This window comes from Eschrichtius robustus, chromosome 2 (genome assembly GCF_028021215.1).
Source record: "Eschrichtius robustus isolate mEscRob2 chromosome 2, mEscRob2.pri, whole genome shotgun sequence".
In the NCBI taxonomy this organism is placed as follows: Eukaryota; Metazoa; Chordata; class Mammalia; order Artiodactyla; family Eschrichtiidae; genus Eschrichtius; species Eschrichtius robustus.
Window position 1 is genome coordinate 491,533 of NC_090825.1, and position 17,744 is coordinate 509,276.

At 63.8% G+C, this 17,744-nt stretch overlaps 1 protein-coding gene across 1 annotated transcript; it reads right to left on the minus strand.

Annotated features, from left to right (window-relative positions):
- Positions 1–5,127: 5,127 nt before the first annotated feature.
- TPPP (tubulin polymerization promoting protein) lies at positions 5,128–11,975 on the minus strand. Its single transcript, XM_068531756.1, has 3 exons — positions 11,656–11,975; positions 5,447–5,600; positions 5,128–5,322 (listed from the first exon to the last, which is right to left on the minus strand). Exons 1-3 carry the CDS (start codon positions 11,970–11,972, stop codon positions 5,128–5,130), a joined length of 666 nt encoding a protein of 221 aa, XP_068387857.1. The 5' UTR covers positions 11,973–11,975.
- Positions 11,976–17,744: the final 5,769 nt, after the last annotated feature.

Sequence of the window (17,744 nt, forward strand, 5' to 3'; positions counted from 1 at the left end):
TGAGATGCACGCCTTGTTGCCCAGCCCCTGGACTTTGGGCTTCTCCACCGCCGTTGGTACTCACCTGGCCAGGCCTGTGCGGGCTTCCCCGTTCTTCTTGAGTTAGTTCTCATAAGTTATGTTATCTCTAGGAATTTGTTCTTATGGCCTAATTTTCAGGGCTTTTGGCATGACACTCAATCTTTTAATGACATTTTAATAGTTTCAGCATTTGAAGTTGTGTCCCTGTGGCAGAGATGTAGGGGCAGGTGTGTCCCTTCACGCAAGACCTTGCTGTTCAGGGGACGGGATGCAGCGCCTGACCTCGTCCAGGCGGCCCCAGTCAGTGACCAGGTGACCCCAGCAGGGCCCGGGGGTGCCCCCAACAGGCCGCTGACCGAGATCCTGGGCCAGCTTGGCGGTGGCCCCGAGGCCTCCACTCCTGCCTCCTCCTGGGTGCCTCGGGGTGGTACCCACCGTGGACGGCTGACCGCCTCCACGCTGCTGCCCGGCCCCACTCGCTCTCCTTGGTCATTCCTCATCCTGGCGGTGGAGCTGTTAGCAATTCTTCTGTGTTTCTCTTGCTTTATCAGCTAATGTAATTGATACATTTAGTTTAAATCTGCCATCTCATTTTGTGCTATTTGTTCTACTTGTATGATTTTTTTTCCTGTCTAGTGTTGCCGTTTTTAGATAATTTTCTATCATTCACATTTTCACCTCTACAAGTTTGGAGGCTATGTGCCCTGTTCCTGGTGTGGTATCACAGCACAGTTTGTGTTTATTTGATCAGCACTCCTGACATCGTACATGAGCCATGAGCACGTGACTCCCTGTGCACCCCTTCTGGCTTACATGTCATGGTTTTCAGGTGCCTTAATGAAATATTTTGTTTAAATGAAATACAGTCACTACCTGTAGTTATTTATTGTTTGCCCACTTCTCTCTCACATCTCAGACTCTCTGTCTCTAATCACTCTCTGCGTTTACAATTTCCTTTCTCACCTACTGGCACGAGTCTCCCCATCACGGTCTAAAAACGTCCTTATTTTATGTCAGTTTTGATGGCGTCATCCCCGTTTTCAGGGCTGCTGTGGGCGTTCGTGATGGGGCTTGTGTCCAGATCCCACTCCAGGCCTCGCACCTGGTGGGCGGCTGGCGCTCCCGTAAGCTGCGGCCCCCCCGGGCACGTCCGTGTTACCGTAGTGCCCACGCGACTGCCCTTGCACACAGCGCACTTTTGAGGACCACAGACCCACGATTCAACACCTTTATTTGTCACTTTCCCAATCTGACACAGTGTTAACAACGGAACACACGAGGAGGTGTGCAGACAGACAGGGGCTGTTTCACCACAGGTTTGCAAGCCAGGCCTTGGGCCGCGACTGGCAGGTGACACCACGCCTCGGCCCTACAGACGCCCCCAGAGTTCCTGGTGAGTGTGGTTCTGAGTCAGAGCACCCGTGACGTCCACACTGCTTGTCCCATCACACTGCAAAGTGATGCCCTCATCACTCCCTAACAGTAAGAAAACAGTGCAAAAATAGATCGCATCTATATATACATTTATTTCCCTTTCCTGAAAAAAACTTAGTACAAACTAGTAGCATATGATCCCTTTCAAGTTTGAGTTATGTGCATTTCCTTTGTTGTTTGGCTTGGTTTGGGGAAGACAGAAAGTTAACTAAAGCATCTCAAAGTGCAGGGCGACCACCTCCCGGGAGTGCCCGGGGCCACCACTGGCCACACTCTCCACTCCCACGGACGAAAGCCACACCCGAGCCACGGGATTTCACGGAGCGCTCAGTAGTCAGTCAGCGGAGGGAAGCTACTCAGGGTCAGAGTTCTAAGGACATTCTAGCCTCGTCGTGACTTCACAGTACAGCTGAACTGTCAACCTGAGTGGACGCAACAGGTGACAGTGGTGTCCCCACCTGCGTGCACTGTGGGACGGGGTGTGCCAGCTCGTGCGGGAACACTCCCAGAGGAGGGAGCCTGCTGGGTCCTCGGGGTGGGGGCAGCACCAGCAGCCTCCCCTCAAGGCCCAGGCGGTGGCTGGTGCAGGGTCCGTGGGCCACGGTGTCTGTGACTTGTCTTCTCCCTGCCGCCGGCGTGGCCACAGAAGCAGCCACGGGCGTTGCGCAGTGCGCCGCAGGGCTGTGTGCCGGTAAAACTTGATTCGTGACAGCCGGTGGTGAGCAGGCCCAGGCTTCGGGTGTGTGAGCCTCTTCCGCTCGGTGCTTCAGAGGGACGCCGCGGCCTGCCCCGAGCTCTCGGCCACTGGGGCGTGGACGTAGTGCAGCGTAGACAGGAGGCGATGCCTCTGGAGCTCCACGTGCCTCTTCCTGACTGTAATTTTCATCGGCCTCGAACCTTAAGACTGAGGATACTCGAGGTGTAAAAATACTCCAGTATAAATATAGATCTCTTCCTATAATTTTAAACTTAACGTAATTTGAACTTCAATTTTGGTGAACTGACCACCGCCTAGTTGCTTATCCTAGAGCATTAAATAGAAATAAATAAGTACTGTGGCGCCATCAGTGTTCTCAAACGCTCGCTCTGCTGTCCTGGCGCTCGGTGCCGTCAACATGGTGCACCCTGACCACGGGTCCCTGCTTCCCGGTGGGCTTGCTGTGCAGTTTCCTTCATTCACAGAGAGACATGTAGTTTCTAGTTAACCACAGTTAGTAGAAGCGAATGGGTGTTGCATAGAACATGCAGCGAAGACGCACACCTGCCTGTCCACGGCATCCAGAGCCTGAGGGAGGCACGTGTGTCTGTGCAGAGCTTGGAGCCCGAGCCACGTGCTGTGTTTGGGCTACACACAGATGCCGTGACGGAGCCGACGGGGAGGGGGCCACCGCTTCCTCCTGCCCTGAGCGGGGAGATGTGTTTCCAGAGCTACCCTTTGGGAAGGAAGCCTCAGGCGGGCTGGGGACACCTGAGACCCACCCAGACGCCTTGGCCTCGGCAGCTCGGGAGCCCGCGAGCGCAGGGCCGGGGCAGGGATGGCCACGGGGGGGCAGCTGTGTGCGCCAGACTTCCCTCAGCCCCAGGAGGGGGTGCTGCTGTAACCATCGGGAAGATGGGTTTCCTGCGGCGGGTGGTGTTGGCCCCACAGGCCAGCCCCGGGGCGGGGGGCAGCGTGAGGAAGCGTCCCAGGACGCCACTGGCGTGGTTTCTTCTGCTCAGACCGCCTCCCGTGCGCTCCCGGGCAGGCCAGCCCCTGGCCGGCCGGGAGGGCTGGACTCCCGCGTCCTGCTGCGGGACGGCCGTGCGGGGCGCCGGGCCGTTGGGCAGGCGGAGACCCGCAGCGTCTGGGCAGAGGATGGGTCTGGGGAGGAGTCCTGTCCCGAGTCCGCGGAGAGGAACCGGCCGGCCCTGGAGCACGGGCTTTCCCATCTGTGATCCGCTTAGTGCCCAGAAACACTCTGCACGTTCAGAGTTGTCTGCAGACGCGATTCCCCAGCTGACTCTTGCCTCTGGAGGGAGGAGAGGAGCCCAGGGCCAGGGTCGGCCTCCTGCCTGCCTTCCCCCAGCCCTCGGGCCTGTTTCCTGGTGGCGGATTGGAGGCCTGGCCGGGCAGCTTCGGAGCCCCAAGTTTTAGCAGCTTTCTAGACGGCAGTGATTCACATCTTCGCAGTGAGCCCTGGACGCCTGTGCTCCATCACTTCCTGGGTGATCGTGCGGTGAGGTGCCAGGCCTCAAGACGAAGCTGCCCGCAGAGGCCACCGCCATCCCAGGGGGAGCCCCCCGTGCGAGGGGCTGTGTTGGCTAGGAGCGCTGGCCTGAGCCCCTCTGTATGGGCGGGCAGGGTCCAACGTGCCTGCCGTGGCAGTGCTGGCCTTTCTCACGGCCACCTGTGCCGCGGGCCAGGCCGTGTGTCCATGGAGCGGTGCCCCTAACCGGCCTGCTGCCCTGGACACAGGACAGATAGCGGCAGGGCGGTTGGGTTCCCGGGAAGCATTCCCCGGGGGCTGCCATGGGCTTTCCCCGGGACCGGAACCAAGACCACAGGGTCCAGAGGGTTACACGCCAGGCTGTGGCCATGCCCATGCCAAGGGACACACTGCCAAGGGCCCACTGTGACAGCAGGAGGCCCCCCCTCTGGCGTCTCAGAGAAACCAAACCCCGCAGATGCTGCCGGCCCCGGGCCCTCCCCTGGCCTGGTCCTGCCCTGCGGTTTCTACACTCCTGAGCGGGGAGGACAGGGAAGGCCGCTCACGGAGGCTCCAGAGAGGCCAGAGGAACCACAGCGGCCAGAGGAGCAAGGAGAGCGCCGTCGGGCCACCCGCAGCCTCTAGCCCAGGGCCCCCGGGGTCTTCCCGGCTCGGGGCGGGGAGGACACGGGCCGCTGGGGGGGAGTCACAGAGACGGGATATTCTGAGTCTTCCCTGAGGCGTTCTGAGAATAAACATGCATCACCGTTTCCTATTTCTTCTCAGAGAAGCGAAATGAATTGCCCTTAGTTTCCATTTTTTAAATCTCGTGACGTCACGCTTCGAGTCACTTCGGTCGACAGAGGATGCGTCTGCCTGTGCACGGCAGCCCTCAGCTCGGCGCCCACCCTCAGCGCAGAGCTGGCGGTCGGTTTGTGCGTCTGAGCGCGTGTGCGTGCGTGCGGGTGCGTGCGTGGGTGCGTAGTGCGCGTGCGTGCGCGTAGTGTGGGTACGTGCGTGCGTTCGTGTGTGCCTGGGTGTGCAAGCGTGCACGGTGCGCCCCGCCTCCCACACCTGCGTGGTGCTCTCCGGGCCCCGCGGCGCCCTGTCCGGGGCTCCCTCTGCTTTATCGGTGCTGCTGGTTGGTGCCTTGGCGCTTGCGGGTCAGCACCGCGCCGACAGGGTCTGCCCCCCAGCTCCTTTAAAACGCCCCCTATGCTGCAAACCAGTGGCCGGTGTGGTCTGGCCCCGGGAGACACTTTGGAAAGGGCCATCTGCCCACTTCCTGGGGGGGACGAGGCAGGTGTGTTAGGAAAGGTGAGTCGGGGCCAAAGCTGGGGTGGAGGGGAGTGCGGGCCCGGGCGGGAGGGAGGCCTGGGGCCTCCGCGGCCGCCCAGCCCCGGGTCCGAGTTCTGCCTGCAAGCACAGGAATGTAACGAAGTGTGAGGCGGCGGGGGGACCAGGCGACGGGAGAAGTCCCCGCCGGCTACTTGCCCCCCTGCACCTTCTGGTCGTAGGTGCCCGCATGCTTGTAGCCCGGCACATAGCCCGATTCGTCCACCAGGTCCACGCGGCCCGCCCTGCCCTTGCCCCTGCCCGACGGGTCGAAGCGCTCCTTGTGGGAGCCCGTGAACTTGGTGGTGTCCGTGAGCCGCGACACGGTGGGCGAGGAGATGGCTTTCTGCAAGAGAGCGGGGAACGAGGTTAGGGAAGTCCAGCCCAGGGGCCCGGACCGTGGACGGGGGCCGCCGGCGCCCGGGAGCCACGCTTCTGCCTCCCTCCCGAGACCCGCCCGCCGCACTCACCGTCACCCCCGAGATGATGGGGGCCTTGCCCTCGACGAGCCTGTGCACCTCTCGGACGGCCGCCTCACCGCTCTTGTCTTTGAATCTCTTCTTGGCCAGCTCCTCCAGCGCTTCCTTGAACTGCTCGAATGAGATGGTCCTGCAGGACTTGCCCCTGCAGGGAGAGGGGGCTCAGGGGGCGCCCACCGGGCCCAGGCACCCCCCACGGGGAGGGGGCGCCGAGCAGCCACTGGGCTGGGCCCCGGTGTCATCGGGGGACCCTCACCCCACCTCCTTCCCACAGCCCAGAGCGAGTCTGCCGTTGAAACACAGAACGTGCCCCTGCCCCGCCCTGGTCTGCAGCGTTGCACCCAACGGTCGGTTGCCATCGGCAATGGCAGCAAACATAAATCGTCTTGGAACAAAGTTGAAAGGAAGCACGTCTTTTGTGAACGCCTGGACATCAAAACACATCCTTGTCTGGTTCTAAAGCGGGCGAGTGTGTGGCCTCTGTCAGAGGGAAAGTCTGTGAAAAGCACGTCAGATCCCACGGCACAGAGGCAGCTGCAGTCCTGGCTGGGGCCACCGGCCTGCGCGGGGTCGCCAGTGGGTGGGGGCACGGTCCCCACTCGGGGACAGGATTGGGGGCCGCCTCCCCGTAGCCGGGGCCTGACCAGCACCGGGCGGACTGGGGCACAGCCGGGACCCAGGAGCAGCTCCTTACCCAGACGCATCCCACGGCTGCCCGGGACCTGGTAGGTCATTCTCGCAATTTCTTTCTCCTCCCTCCCTCCCTCCCTCCCTCCCTCCCTCCCTTCCTCCCTTCCTGCCTTCCTCCCTTTTTGGCTGAGTTGCTTCGCATGGGCTTTCTCTAGTTGCGGTGGCAAGCGGGGGCTACTCTTGGTTGAGGTGCGTGGGCTTCTCATTGCGGTGGCCTCCCCCATCGTGGAGCACGGGCTCCAGGCGCGTGGGCTCTGTAGTTGTGGCGCACGGGCTCAGCTGCTCTGTGGCATGTGGGATCTTCCCGGACCAGGGCTCGAACCCATGTCCCCTGCATTGGCAGGCGGATTCACAACCACTGTGCCACCAGGGAAGTCCATTCTCGCAATTTCAAAATGGCTCTAGACTGGCTCTTGGTCTCTACGAATTTTAACTGAAAAACACTTTTGCCACTTTGGATCTTTCCCAGCTAATCCATCCAGTGAGGTTTTCAATGTTCTACAGTAAGAGGAGGTGGGGGGAGGTGCCCCGGGGACCAATAGAAAGGCTGCCTGCAGAAGCCAAGGGCTCGAGACAGCGCGGCCGCCGGCACCCAGGGGACCGGCTGGAGAGGCGAGAGCAAAGTGGGAAGGGGCTGCCCTCACGTCAGCACCGGCCGCAAAGCCACAGGGACGGCCGCAGGGCGGCCACAGGACAGTCAAACAGGCCACATGTAAGGGTTTTTGACAAGGTTGCGAAAGCCAGTGAGCGGAGGTGGAACTGCCCTTTCAGCGGCCGGAGGCTGTGCGCAGAGGAAAGGACCTGGCCTGTGCCCCACGCCGTCTACAAGATTAACTCAACTGGACCACAGTCCTACGTTGATATCATAGACCCCGAACCATCCAACTTCCGGATGAGCATCCAGATGAAACTCTTCGTGACCTTGGCTTAGGCAAAGATTTTCTCAGGAACGACCCCCCAAAAACAAACAGTCCGTAAAAGAAAAACAATGAATTGGACTTGACCAAAATTTTTAAAACCATGCTCTTCAAAAGATACTGTTAAGAGAAGTAAAAGACAAGCCACAGACGAGAAAATCTGATAAAGGACTTGTATCTGAAATACGCAAAGAACTCTTACACCTCAACAGCAAGAAAAAACCCAGTGTAAAAAGTTGGGCAAAATACTTCAACCGGACACTTTGTCAAAGATCTACAAGTGCAAACCAGCCCGTGAAGGACGCTCCACATCACCGGGCACCAGGGAAATCAGGTTGAACTGGGATACGGCCCCGCCGCACACCCACTGGGACAGCGGAAGTAAGTAAACCAGATAAAAGGACACCACGGTGTGGCAGGGTGCACGTGGCAGCACCCCCCAGAAGGTGGGCTGGCAGCCCACGCACAGCCCTGCGACCCCTCCTGGGTCTCACTCGCACGTAAACCTGTGCGTGGGTGTCGCTCTCCTATTCGTGGTTCTGTTCAGTCACCAGAACTCAGCCCAGCGGTAAGCGATAAACACGCCTCAGGACGTCCCCTGCGCATGCCGGGACTCACAGGCACTTGACACGTGAGTCTGAGGACACGGGACCTGCTGACCGCTCACCCCAGGGAGACAGTGGAGGGAGGACACAGCCCCAGGGGCCATGGGGAGGACGACCGAGTCATGCCGCCAGCAAAGCCACGTGGGCGGATGGTGAGCGGAGCCCGAGAGGCCTGGACGGCTGTCGGGAGGGGCACCTGGACCGCAGGCCTCATCAGAGCCCCCGTGTCCGGGGGTGGGTTCCACCCCTCAAAGCCTGGCTGCGACACCACAGCGGCTCTGAGGTCCGTGGGCCGGGCTGGGGGGATCCCTTGGCCCAGCTGTCCCGGGCAGCGTGGTCCGGGCCTTGTTGGGGCGGGGAACCTGCCATCCCTGCTGGTTGCTGACCCGCGACGGCCCCGGGGCCCCACTTGTTTGTCCTGGGTTGTCCAAGGCGCTCCCGTCTCTATTCACGGACGCCAGGCCTGACTGCCAGCCTGGTGACCGGCCGCTGGGGCACCAGGCGCCACCAGCGTGAGTCACTCGGGCTGGGGGCGGGGGCGTGGCCGACGCGGCCTCCGTCAGAGGCTGCATTCAGATGGAGTGGACGTGCGGGCCCAGGGCGCTGACCTGCCTGCTCCACCTGGTGGGGCCGGGTGTCCCCACGTGTCCCCACCGTGACCGCCAGGCAGGGTCTCGGAGCCTGGTCTGGGCTGGCAGGGAGCTTTCCCCAGGGGGCCCCCGGTCCCCGCTGAGAGCAGTGCCTGGGGAGTTCTCGAATGACACTGCCAGCCTCTTCCCTGGAGACACGTGATCACTTTACACGGCTCCCCACACACAGGGAGCCTGTTCTCAGGAGTGCACAGAACCGGAGGGGGTCCCCCCGCCAAACCCCCCTCCTCCCGGCTCAGCACTGGGGCCAACCAGCGCCCTGCTCAGAAGGCTGTTGTTCTGCTGGAAAGCTGGTCCAGCAGTAATGGGGTCACTGGTCACACACGCGGCCCCGTGGCTTGTGCTTCCCAGGCCCTGCGTCCCCAGACCTCCAGGCCCAAAGCAGGGCAGGCAGAGGGCTGAGCCCGGCCACTCCCGAAGGTCACCAGGGACACTCGGTGGCCAGGGATCTGGGCGGGGGGCGGGGGGGGGGGTGGCCAGCGCAGCCCTCTGAGGACAGAGGTCTGTGTCTCCAGGGCCAGCGTCATGAAGGCCGCTGGACTTTGGCTAACATGTCCTAGGACAGAGCAAGGGGCCCCCTCTGGACCACAGATAACATGCCGCTTGGGGGCTGGAGAAAGCCGACTCCCAGGCTCCCCTGAGCAGCAGAAGCTGGGACCTGGGTGACCCGTCCAGAGAGCAGGAAGTGGGATCTGGAGGGGGAGACTAAGGCACCAACGAGGGTCAGAGGAGGGAGCCTCCGGGATATTCCCATCAGACCCTGGGCCAGCAGGGCTGTGCGGGTTGCCACGGGAGCGCTGTCTGGAGGACCTGGATGCCGTGTGAGGATGCAGTGTGATGTGGCAGCTGCCCACACGTCTGGTTCCAGGCCTTGGGAGCGGGCAGACGCCAGCCCCCTGCTCCTGGGCCCCAGCGACCACGCTGCTGGCAACCTGGAATGAGGCTGCTCAAACCCAGGTCTGGCGGCCTCCAGGCCGGCCGCCTGAAGGGCAGCTGTGGCCCCAGCAGTCAGCCACTCCCCAGGCAGGAAAGAGCGCCCTACGTTCCTCCTGACTTCGCGAGGGCCTAACGCAGGCTGGAGGCTCAGGGATGGGTTCTGGGGACAGATGCACCTGAGGTCACTGAAACCACTTCTGGGTGTTTGGGGGAGGTCATCAAAAGACCTGCATGCACTGGCGTCCAACACCGATATCAATGGGATGAGGAGCCAGCATGGGCGGAATTGCCCGATTCCTGCCCCCCCGAAGCCTTGGCCCTCTGTAGACACACCAGGCAGGCCCCAAGGAGGCCAGGACAGAAGCCGCTGGATGCCCTGCACAGCCTCGGGGGACCAAGAGAGGCCCCCGCGGAGGACACTGTGAGACCCCCAACGCCACAGCTGGAAGCACATGCTGGGATCAGGGCCCCGAATGCCGCAGCCTCACCCACCAGCCTGCAGGGAAGGGCAGGGCAGGGCTGGGCGCCGCTGGCGTGTCCGGGACTGCACAGCGCACCCGGCCTTGCCTGCTGCCCGCCGCTCCCGCGGGCATCCCGCCCGGCCTGGGTCTCTGCACCGATGCGCCAAGCTCTGTGCTTCAGACAGTTCCCTCTGCGGCCCGTGTGGCAAAAATGGGCCGCGTCCCCCGCCCAACCTGCGTCCTCCTAACCTGCAGCCCAAACAGGGCTCCAGAGTCACAGGAAACGCCACCATTGGCCAGAAAGCCAGCGAGTGGGGGCCAGGAAGGGCCAGCAGAGCCCCCCTCCGCCTCCCCGGCCTTCCCACCTGGGCACACACGCAAGGGACCCTGTGGCCCACAGACCCCTGGCGGGAGTGTTGGGGTGACACTCCTGCTTATGGGAACGGGGTCCTGAGTTAATTCCTTCGGCCCTGGGGCCGGGGGGGTGGGGGGGTGCCGGAGACAGCAGTCTTCAATCAAGGCCTGGGGAAGAGCTGCAAGAAGCTTGTTTAAAACTTAACACATAGTAACATCCAAACAAACAAGCGCTGCCATGACGACGGGCCTAAACAGAGGCTGCAGATACGGGGCTGGCGGCAGGGCTGCAGAGTCATGGCAACCGCCCCAAACAGAAACAGCCGTCGGCAGTCAGCGACCCGTGTGGTTCCGCGCCCACGGCTCCCACGAGCTGAGGCACTTCTGCCGTGGCTGCCACCTGGAGCAGCCGCCGTCCCATGACCCGCACCCCGGGCCGCGCACGTCCCCACCGCGCCCCACACTCCTCAGACCTGGTCCCCCAGGGGTGGCTCCCAGCCTGTCCTGCAGGACCCCACGACCCGACTCAGGGCACCAGCCCCCCAGGGCCCCCCGGGGAGCACTGCCTTCCTCTCCGTTCCCAAGGCAAGGTCCCCCCCTGCACAGCTGGGAGGTCTGGGGGGCCCTCCCCCAGAACAGGCTCTCCCAAGTGGGACACAGGTCACAGGGACCCCCCAGGGAGTTCAGGTCCAGTAGCCACAGGCTGGTCTTGACTGTGTCTTGACCACGACCCCTCGCCGGGCCGGGGCTGCAGCTGCCCACTTCCCACGATGGCCCGCGCCCAGCAAGCCGAGGCAGAGACCCTGGGCCCCAGAGCAGCCGGGCTCTGAGGTGGGGCCCCCGTAGTGCCTGGGCGCCAGGGGCCAAGCCTCCTCCCTGAGTGTCTGAGCAGTGTCCTGCCCTCCAGAGCGGGACCGGGACTAGATGGGGCTCCCTTTCCCGGGGGGCAGAAGGGCCCGTGTGCCTCCACTGCCCGTGCTTCCTGCACACGGGGTCTCCAAGGCCTGTCCAGGGCATCCGTGCTCCGGGTGAGCCGTGACCAGCAGAGTGGAGACCTGAGTTCTACATGTGTGTGCGTGCACGTTCACGTGTGTGCGTGTCTGTGTGATGCCTCGGGGACGCTGTTGCTGTTCTCAGGTGTGGTCACGGGGTGTGAAAGGCAGGAGAAGGGGGAGGGGGCATATCGATGCCCGGACCACACGCCCGAGCCCGTGTGCACACGCGTGCAGACATGCACACGGAGAAGCACACGGTGCCACCGTTCGTCATCCCCGCTCTTCTTCACACGCGAACGTCCCCCAGAGCTGAAGGGAGCGGCGCCACAGACGCCCACCTCCCGGACTTGTGCCCCCTGCCCCCAGCAGCCCCCCACGGGCCAGGCTCTGCCACCTGAGACCCCTCAGGCCGCGGCAGGCGGCTGCAGCAGCGTCCCTGACCTGGGCTCCCGGCCCCACGGGGGCATGTTCTGGTTCAAACTCCCGGGCATTGTCTTCCAGGTGGGGACGGCGTCCCGAAGCATCGCCTCCTGGCCGCCCGAGAGAACGCAGAGCCCCGCTCCCACCCCCCTGGTCCCAGGCGCACACGTACTTGATCTTGCTGAAGACGATGTCCACGTCGGTGACGGTCACGTTCCTGCCGTCGATCACCTGGCAGTCCCTGCACAGCTTGGACCAGTTCTTGCCATGCATCTCCTTCCCGGTGGCCCTGGTGTCCCCGTGCACCGCAAACCTCCGGAAGGCCTCCTCCAGGGCGCTGAGCTCCGGGCCCGCGGCGGCCGCCCCCTCGCTGGCACCCTCCGACTCCAGTGACAGCCTCTTGGCTGCCTTGTCCTTCGCGGGGTCCCCTGGGGACTTGGGGGGCGTCTTGTTGGCGGGCTTGGGGGGCTTGGGCCTGCTGTCAGCCATGCTACTGGGAGGAAGCAACAAGAGGTCACCTGCTTCTGCGGGCAGCTGCCCAAGGCCCCCCCTGCCCGTGGACAGGGGCTGTGGCCCGCCAGCGACTGTGCGACCCCGGGACAAAGTGTCCATCTGCTGCAGGACGCGGCGGGGCCCCTCCAGCCCCGGCGCCCTGGCCGCCAAGTCCCCGACAGTCAAAGCCTCCAGCACGGGGGAGCACGAGGCCAGCCTCCTGGGGGACTCGGGGCCCCTCCTGCTCTGGGGACTCCCCGAGTGACTCCTTCCCGGGCGTCAGTGGGGTGACACCATCCTCGGGGAAGGGATCCAGAACCTGTCACGCTGCTGCGCCCACCTCAGGGCCCAGTCTGCTGACCAGGGTGCCCCCCACCCAGGGGGCCGAACAGACTGCTAGTAGGAGAGGGAAGCCCCAGGCGAGAGCCGGGGTCTGTGGAGACTCCGAGGGCCGAGCAGGGCTGCGGCCCGGGCCCAGGGTGAGGGGGGGTCATGTTGGGGGGTTGGCTGATGGCGTCAGGAGCCCAGTGAATGCCCAAAGCTGGGCCCGGGTCCCCACGGGGCTGAGAAGACACCGCCACCTCCAGCAGCTCGGGGGAGCCGGGAGCTGAGCACCGACGCCCACCCCCAGGGTCACGGCTCGTGGTTGGCGGGGGGAAGCAGGCAACCCGGCATCGTGGGGGTCCCGAGCGGGGCCCTGCTGAACTCAGGACCTACAAGCTCCCCAAACAGAAAAGGCAGCGCAGCTCAAGAAGGCACGGTGCCTGGCAAGGATGGTCCAGGACCCGGGGGCTCAGGGCAGGGTGGACGTGACTGCGGCTGTGGTGATGAGCCCCAGGACCCAGCTCTCCATCCTGGGCTCCACGTTTGTAGCTTAATAAAGTAACCTGAAAATTACTTTAACAAAAGCAACAGGAGTGAGACCCTACATGCAGATGGGAAGCGCTCCAAGGTGACGTCCTGTTGTGGGGAGAAGCAGGACGGTGGGGGGGAGCGGAAATAACACAGCCGATGTTGGAGCCATCGAGGACGAACAGCATCCACGTGTGGGCCTGCACCTCGTGACCAGGTGTCGCTGTGGCTGGCTGTGGACGCGGCAAACTGGAGGCCCAGCGGCCTCCGTCCCTGCTCCCTCCACGTGAGGCTTGTCAGCAGCTGGTCCCGGTGTGGGGCCAGGGCCAGGGGTAGGAGGAGCAGGTGGGCAGGTGAGGTGGAGGCAACTGTGTGAGTGCCACCTGGCCAGGCCCTGCTGAGGCACGGCTGACCCCGCGGGCTCCGGAGTTGGGAACTGATGAGGGATTCACGGCGGGTGTGGGGATGGACTGCATTACCGGATTTGCATTTTCAAATGAGGGTTTGGAGACGGCAGGGCAGCTGCAAGGTGGACTCACAGACCAGAGTGGAAGGAGATGCAGGACGAGCGGACCTGCGGACACCTGCCCCGGAGTGTCCACCAGGCTCCAGGGACCACCCCACCACGGGGGCCCAGCTGTCTTCAGACACCACGTGATCCCCTGGCCCACCAGCCCCTCACAGGCTGTCCGTGCCCCAAAAAGGTGCCACGAGGCCTATGTCTCCAGAACGATTCTCCCTGGCAATGCCCTTAAGACGTGACTACCTGAAGCAAAACCTATAGAAAAGGTGACACAGGACAGACCATTATATGCCACAGTCACAGCTTCTGCGTGACATCAGCACACAGTGCCCCCAGCCAGGAGGGCTGGGAATCCATGTTAGCGATGTGCCTACAACAAGGCCATGTGTGCCTGTGAACTGGGCCAGGTGTGCATGTGAGCTGAGCCAGGTGTGCCTGTGAGCTGAGCCAGGTGTGCCTGTGAGCTGGGCCAGGTGTGCATGTGAGCAGGGCCAGGTGTGCATGTGAGCTGAGCCAGGTGTGTCTGTGAGCTGAGCCAGGTGTGCCTGTGAGCTGGGCCAGGTGTGCCTGTGAGCAGGGCCAGGTGTGTCTGTGAGCTGGGCCAGGTGTGCATGTGAGCAGGGCCAGGTGTGCCTGTGAGCTGAGCCAGGTGTGCCTGTGAGCTGGGCCAGGTGTGCCTGTGAGCTGGGCCAGGTGTGCATGTGAGCTGGGCCAGGTGTGTCTGTGAGCTGGACCAGGTGTGCCTGTGAGCTGGGCCAGGTGTGCATGTGAGCTGGGCCAGGTGTGCATGTGAGCTGAGCCAGGTGTGCATGTGAGCAGAGCCAGGTGTGTATGTGAGCAGAGCCAGGTATGCATGTGAGCTGAGCCAGGTGTAAATGTGAGCTGGGCCAGGTGTGTATGTGGGCTGGGCCAGGTGTGCATGTGAGCTGGGCCAGGTGTGTATGTGAGCTGGGCCTGGTGTGTCTGTGAGCTGGGACACGTGTGCACATGAACAGGGCCATGTGTGCACGTGAACAGGGCCAGGTGTGCATGTGAGCTGAGCCAGGTGTGTGTGTGAGCTGAGCCAGGTGTAAATGTGAGCTGGGCCAGGTGTGTCTGTGAGCTGGGCCAGGTATGTATGTGAGCAGAGCCAGGTGTGCATGTGAGCTGAGCCAGGTGTAAATGTGAGCTGGGCCAGGTGTGTCTGTGAGCTGGGCCAGGTGTGCACGTGAGCTGTGCCAGGTATGTACGTGAGCAGAACCAGGTGTGCATGTGAGCTTAGCCAGGTGTGCATGTGAGCTGGGCCAGGTGTGTCTGTGAGCTGGGCCAGGTGTGCATGTGAGCTGGGCCAGGTGTGCATGTGAGCTGGGCCAGGTGTAAATGTGAGCTGGGCCAGGTGTGTCTGTGAGCTGGGCCAGGTATGTATGTGAGCAGAGCCAGGTGTGCATGTGAGCTGAGCCAGGTGTGCATGTGAGCTGAGCCAGGTGTAAATGTGAGCTGGGCCAGGTGTGCCTGTGGGCTGGGCCAGGTGTGCATGTGAGCTTGGCCAGGTGTGCATGTGAGCTGGGCCAGGTATGTCTGTGAGCTGGGCCAGGTGTGCATGTGAGCTGAGCCAGGTGTGCATGTGAGCTGAGCCAGGTGTAAATGTGAGCTGGGCCAGGTGTGCATGTGAGCTGAGCCAGGTGTGTATGTGAGCAGAGCCAGGTGTGTATGTGAGTTGAGCCAGGTGTGCATGTGAGCTGGGCCAGGTGTGCATGTGAGCTGGGCCAGGTGTTGTTTTAAAGGCGACAGCAACCCTGCCTCTCCTGGTTCCCCTTCCTCCAGCAGAACGCAGGTTTGCACTGAGATTAAAGGTGGAGTGCGTGTTCCTGCTTCCGCAGGTGTGACCGCACCTCCACCCCGACTCCCCCAAACCAGCTCTCAGCCCCTCATTCCCAATGCCCCTCCTCATACTGCCCATAATCTACACCCTAGCTGCAGGCACTTCCTGCGATCGGACCAGGCCTCAAGCATCTTGCCCCTTGGGATCCAGGTGCCTTCAGCCCCCGGGGCCCCTTCCACCTCCTGGGTCCTCTGGGCCCGAAGCCCCGGGCGGGTGCTGAGTGCACCAGGATAGCCAAGGCTCGCTGGAGGGAGGCCTGGGAAAGCTGCCGGCCCTGGGGTGGGGGGTCGGGGATGGCGTGCCTCGGGGGGGCAGGATGGGGGCCAGAAGATGCGCATGTCTGGGAGCTGGGACCCGCACAGGGGACCCCCCGCCCCCAGCCCTGCCACGCCACACGCTCCCAGCACCCGCCTGGGGGCCGTGTGACATCCCCACCCCCGCCTCCTGGGGCCCGTCTGGGAAACACTGGGTCTGACCCCTCTCCTCCCAGGCCCTGAAGGGGCGCTGCTCAGGCCTCAGGCCCGTCCCGCCGGCCTCCTTGACGCCAAACCTCCTGAAACTCGGAAGCCGGCTCCACCTCACGCCGAGCGAGCTGGGCCGGCGGCACGGGGGCAACGCGGGTCATGGCCTGGCCATGGCGCCCGGACCCTAGCACGGGCTCTGCCGGGTCACCGGGCATCGCACCCCAAGTCCGGAACCTCCCCGCAACACAGCGGCCCCACTGGCGAGCCCCCTACTTGGAGGGTCGGGGAGCTGGGGCATCCAGAGGCCTCAGCGCGCTGTGGCCTCCGGGGCGCACTGGGGTGTCGCTGACGACGCGCTAGAGCTTGACGGGGGTTCTTGTCACCGACCTCGTCCTAGAGGCTGCTCGGGACCGGGAGACCGGCCCGCAGGTGGGAAAGGGCTCCCGGGACAGCGGATGCCGGAAGGAATCTTCTGGAGCCGCGAGCCGGGGTGGGAGCCCTGGGCTCTCGAGCTCCTGCTCAGGCGTCCCTGGTCCTCAGCCCCGTCGGCCCACCCCACGTGCCGCCCTCCTGCGCTCTCAGGGCCGGCGTGGTGCCAGCGCCCTCCAGATGTCTACACCAAGCTGGGCCCAGGGGCGGCACCCTCCACCAGGGCCGAGAGCCCAAGTCCCTGGGCCGTGGCTGCGCCCGCGGATGTGCCCCCAAGGCCCGGGGTCCAGCTGAGACCTCGCTTCTGCGCAAGAACCGCAGGGGCCCTGGAAATGCCAGGTTCCCGAGCATCTGACAAACTAGCCCTCCTTGGACCTCGATGGAGTGCCTGAGGCCGACCGGGCTGACAGTCTGCTGAGCGCACCTGACCTCGGCCGTGTAGGGCCTGGCCACAGAATGCCCCTCGCCGGATGCTGCTGGACGCGCAGAGGCAGCCCAGAGGCTCTGTGCCAAGCGCGGGAAGGAGGGGAGAAGTGCAGCGGGAGCAGGCGCTTCCCAGGGCGGCCCAGCCCCTTTGGATGGCTCAGCCCACCGGGGCCGGTCCCAGGACTGATGCGGACGGAGGGGCGGGGGAATAACAGCAGCAGTCCCAAGTAGGCCCCAAGCACAGCTGCTCCGGGGCCGCACAGGAGGCCAGGGCGCCTGGTCAGCTGGGCCCGGGGAGAACCTCCTTGACCCCTGCCGGGTGGGCGCGCTGTACCCCTGCAGCCAAGATGAGGTGGGCGGGGTGAGGGTTAGGACAGAAAGTGCAAAAGACCAAGCGGCCAGCAGCCGGGGGGATGGATGCCGTCGCCTCCCCCTCCTCCCCTCCGTCCACCAGGGCTCAGGCCCCCAGGGTCGGGGTCCAGCTTCGCCCTCGGCACAGCCCCTGGAAAAGGCACAGCCTCCGAGTGAACAGCCCGAGGGGAACAGAGGCGTCCGGGCCTGCACAGCCTCTGGCCCGGCCTGCTCCCCGGCCCGCAGCTCTGGCTCCTTATTTCAGCGTCCATTGGAACACAACACAGCCCTTTGGCAACTGTTCACATTTTAATCATAATACGGCCACCACTCCTCGGCGGCCTGACACTCGATGTGAATGACCACTCGTCCCAGGCAGCGGCAGCCTCCCAGGCGGGCACAGAGTGGCCTCTGAGCGCCGGCCCCGCAGAGCAGGCGGCCCCGGGAGTGTCGGGCGTGGATGCAGCCCTGCCCCCTTCCCGTCCCTGCAGGGGCCCCGACGGGACGCGACGAGCGGCCGCACCGTCCGAGCAGGGTGCCACGCAGGTCCCGGGTCACATGCTTCAGGCCGTAGGCCCGGAACGGCCCGTGGGGTTGGGACCTCCTGCACTGAGGCTAGGCCATCCCTCGGGGCAGCCTGGGAACCAGTCACAGCCCACACTGTCCCCTGCGCCCAAGTCAAACGCGGTTTCTCTGGGATGAGAGAGAAGAAAGTGGGTAGCTGAGGGTGCCCTCCTGGGGGCCGTGGCCATCCTGCGTCCCGCGCTGCCCTGCAGTGAGATCACCGTGGGAGCCGCACCCTCGGGCCTGGGGGCTCCTGCTGGTGGGGCAGGCGGGGGAGGGGACGGGCACGGCGGGAGGAA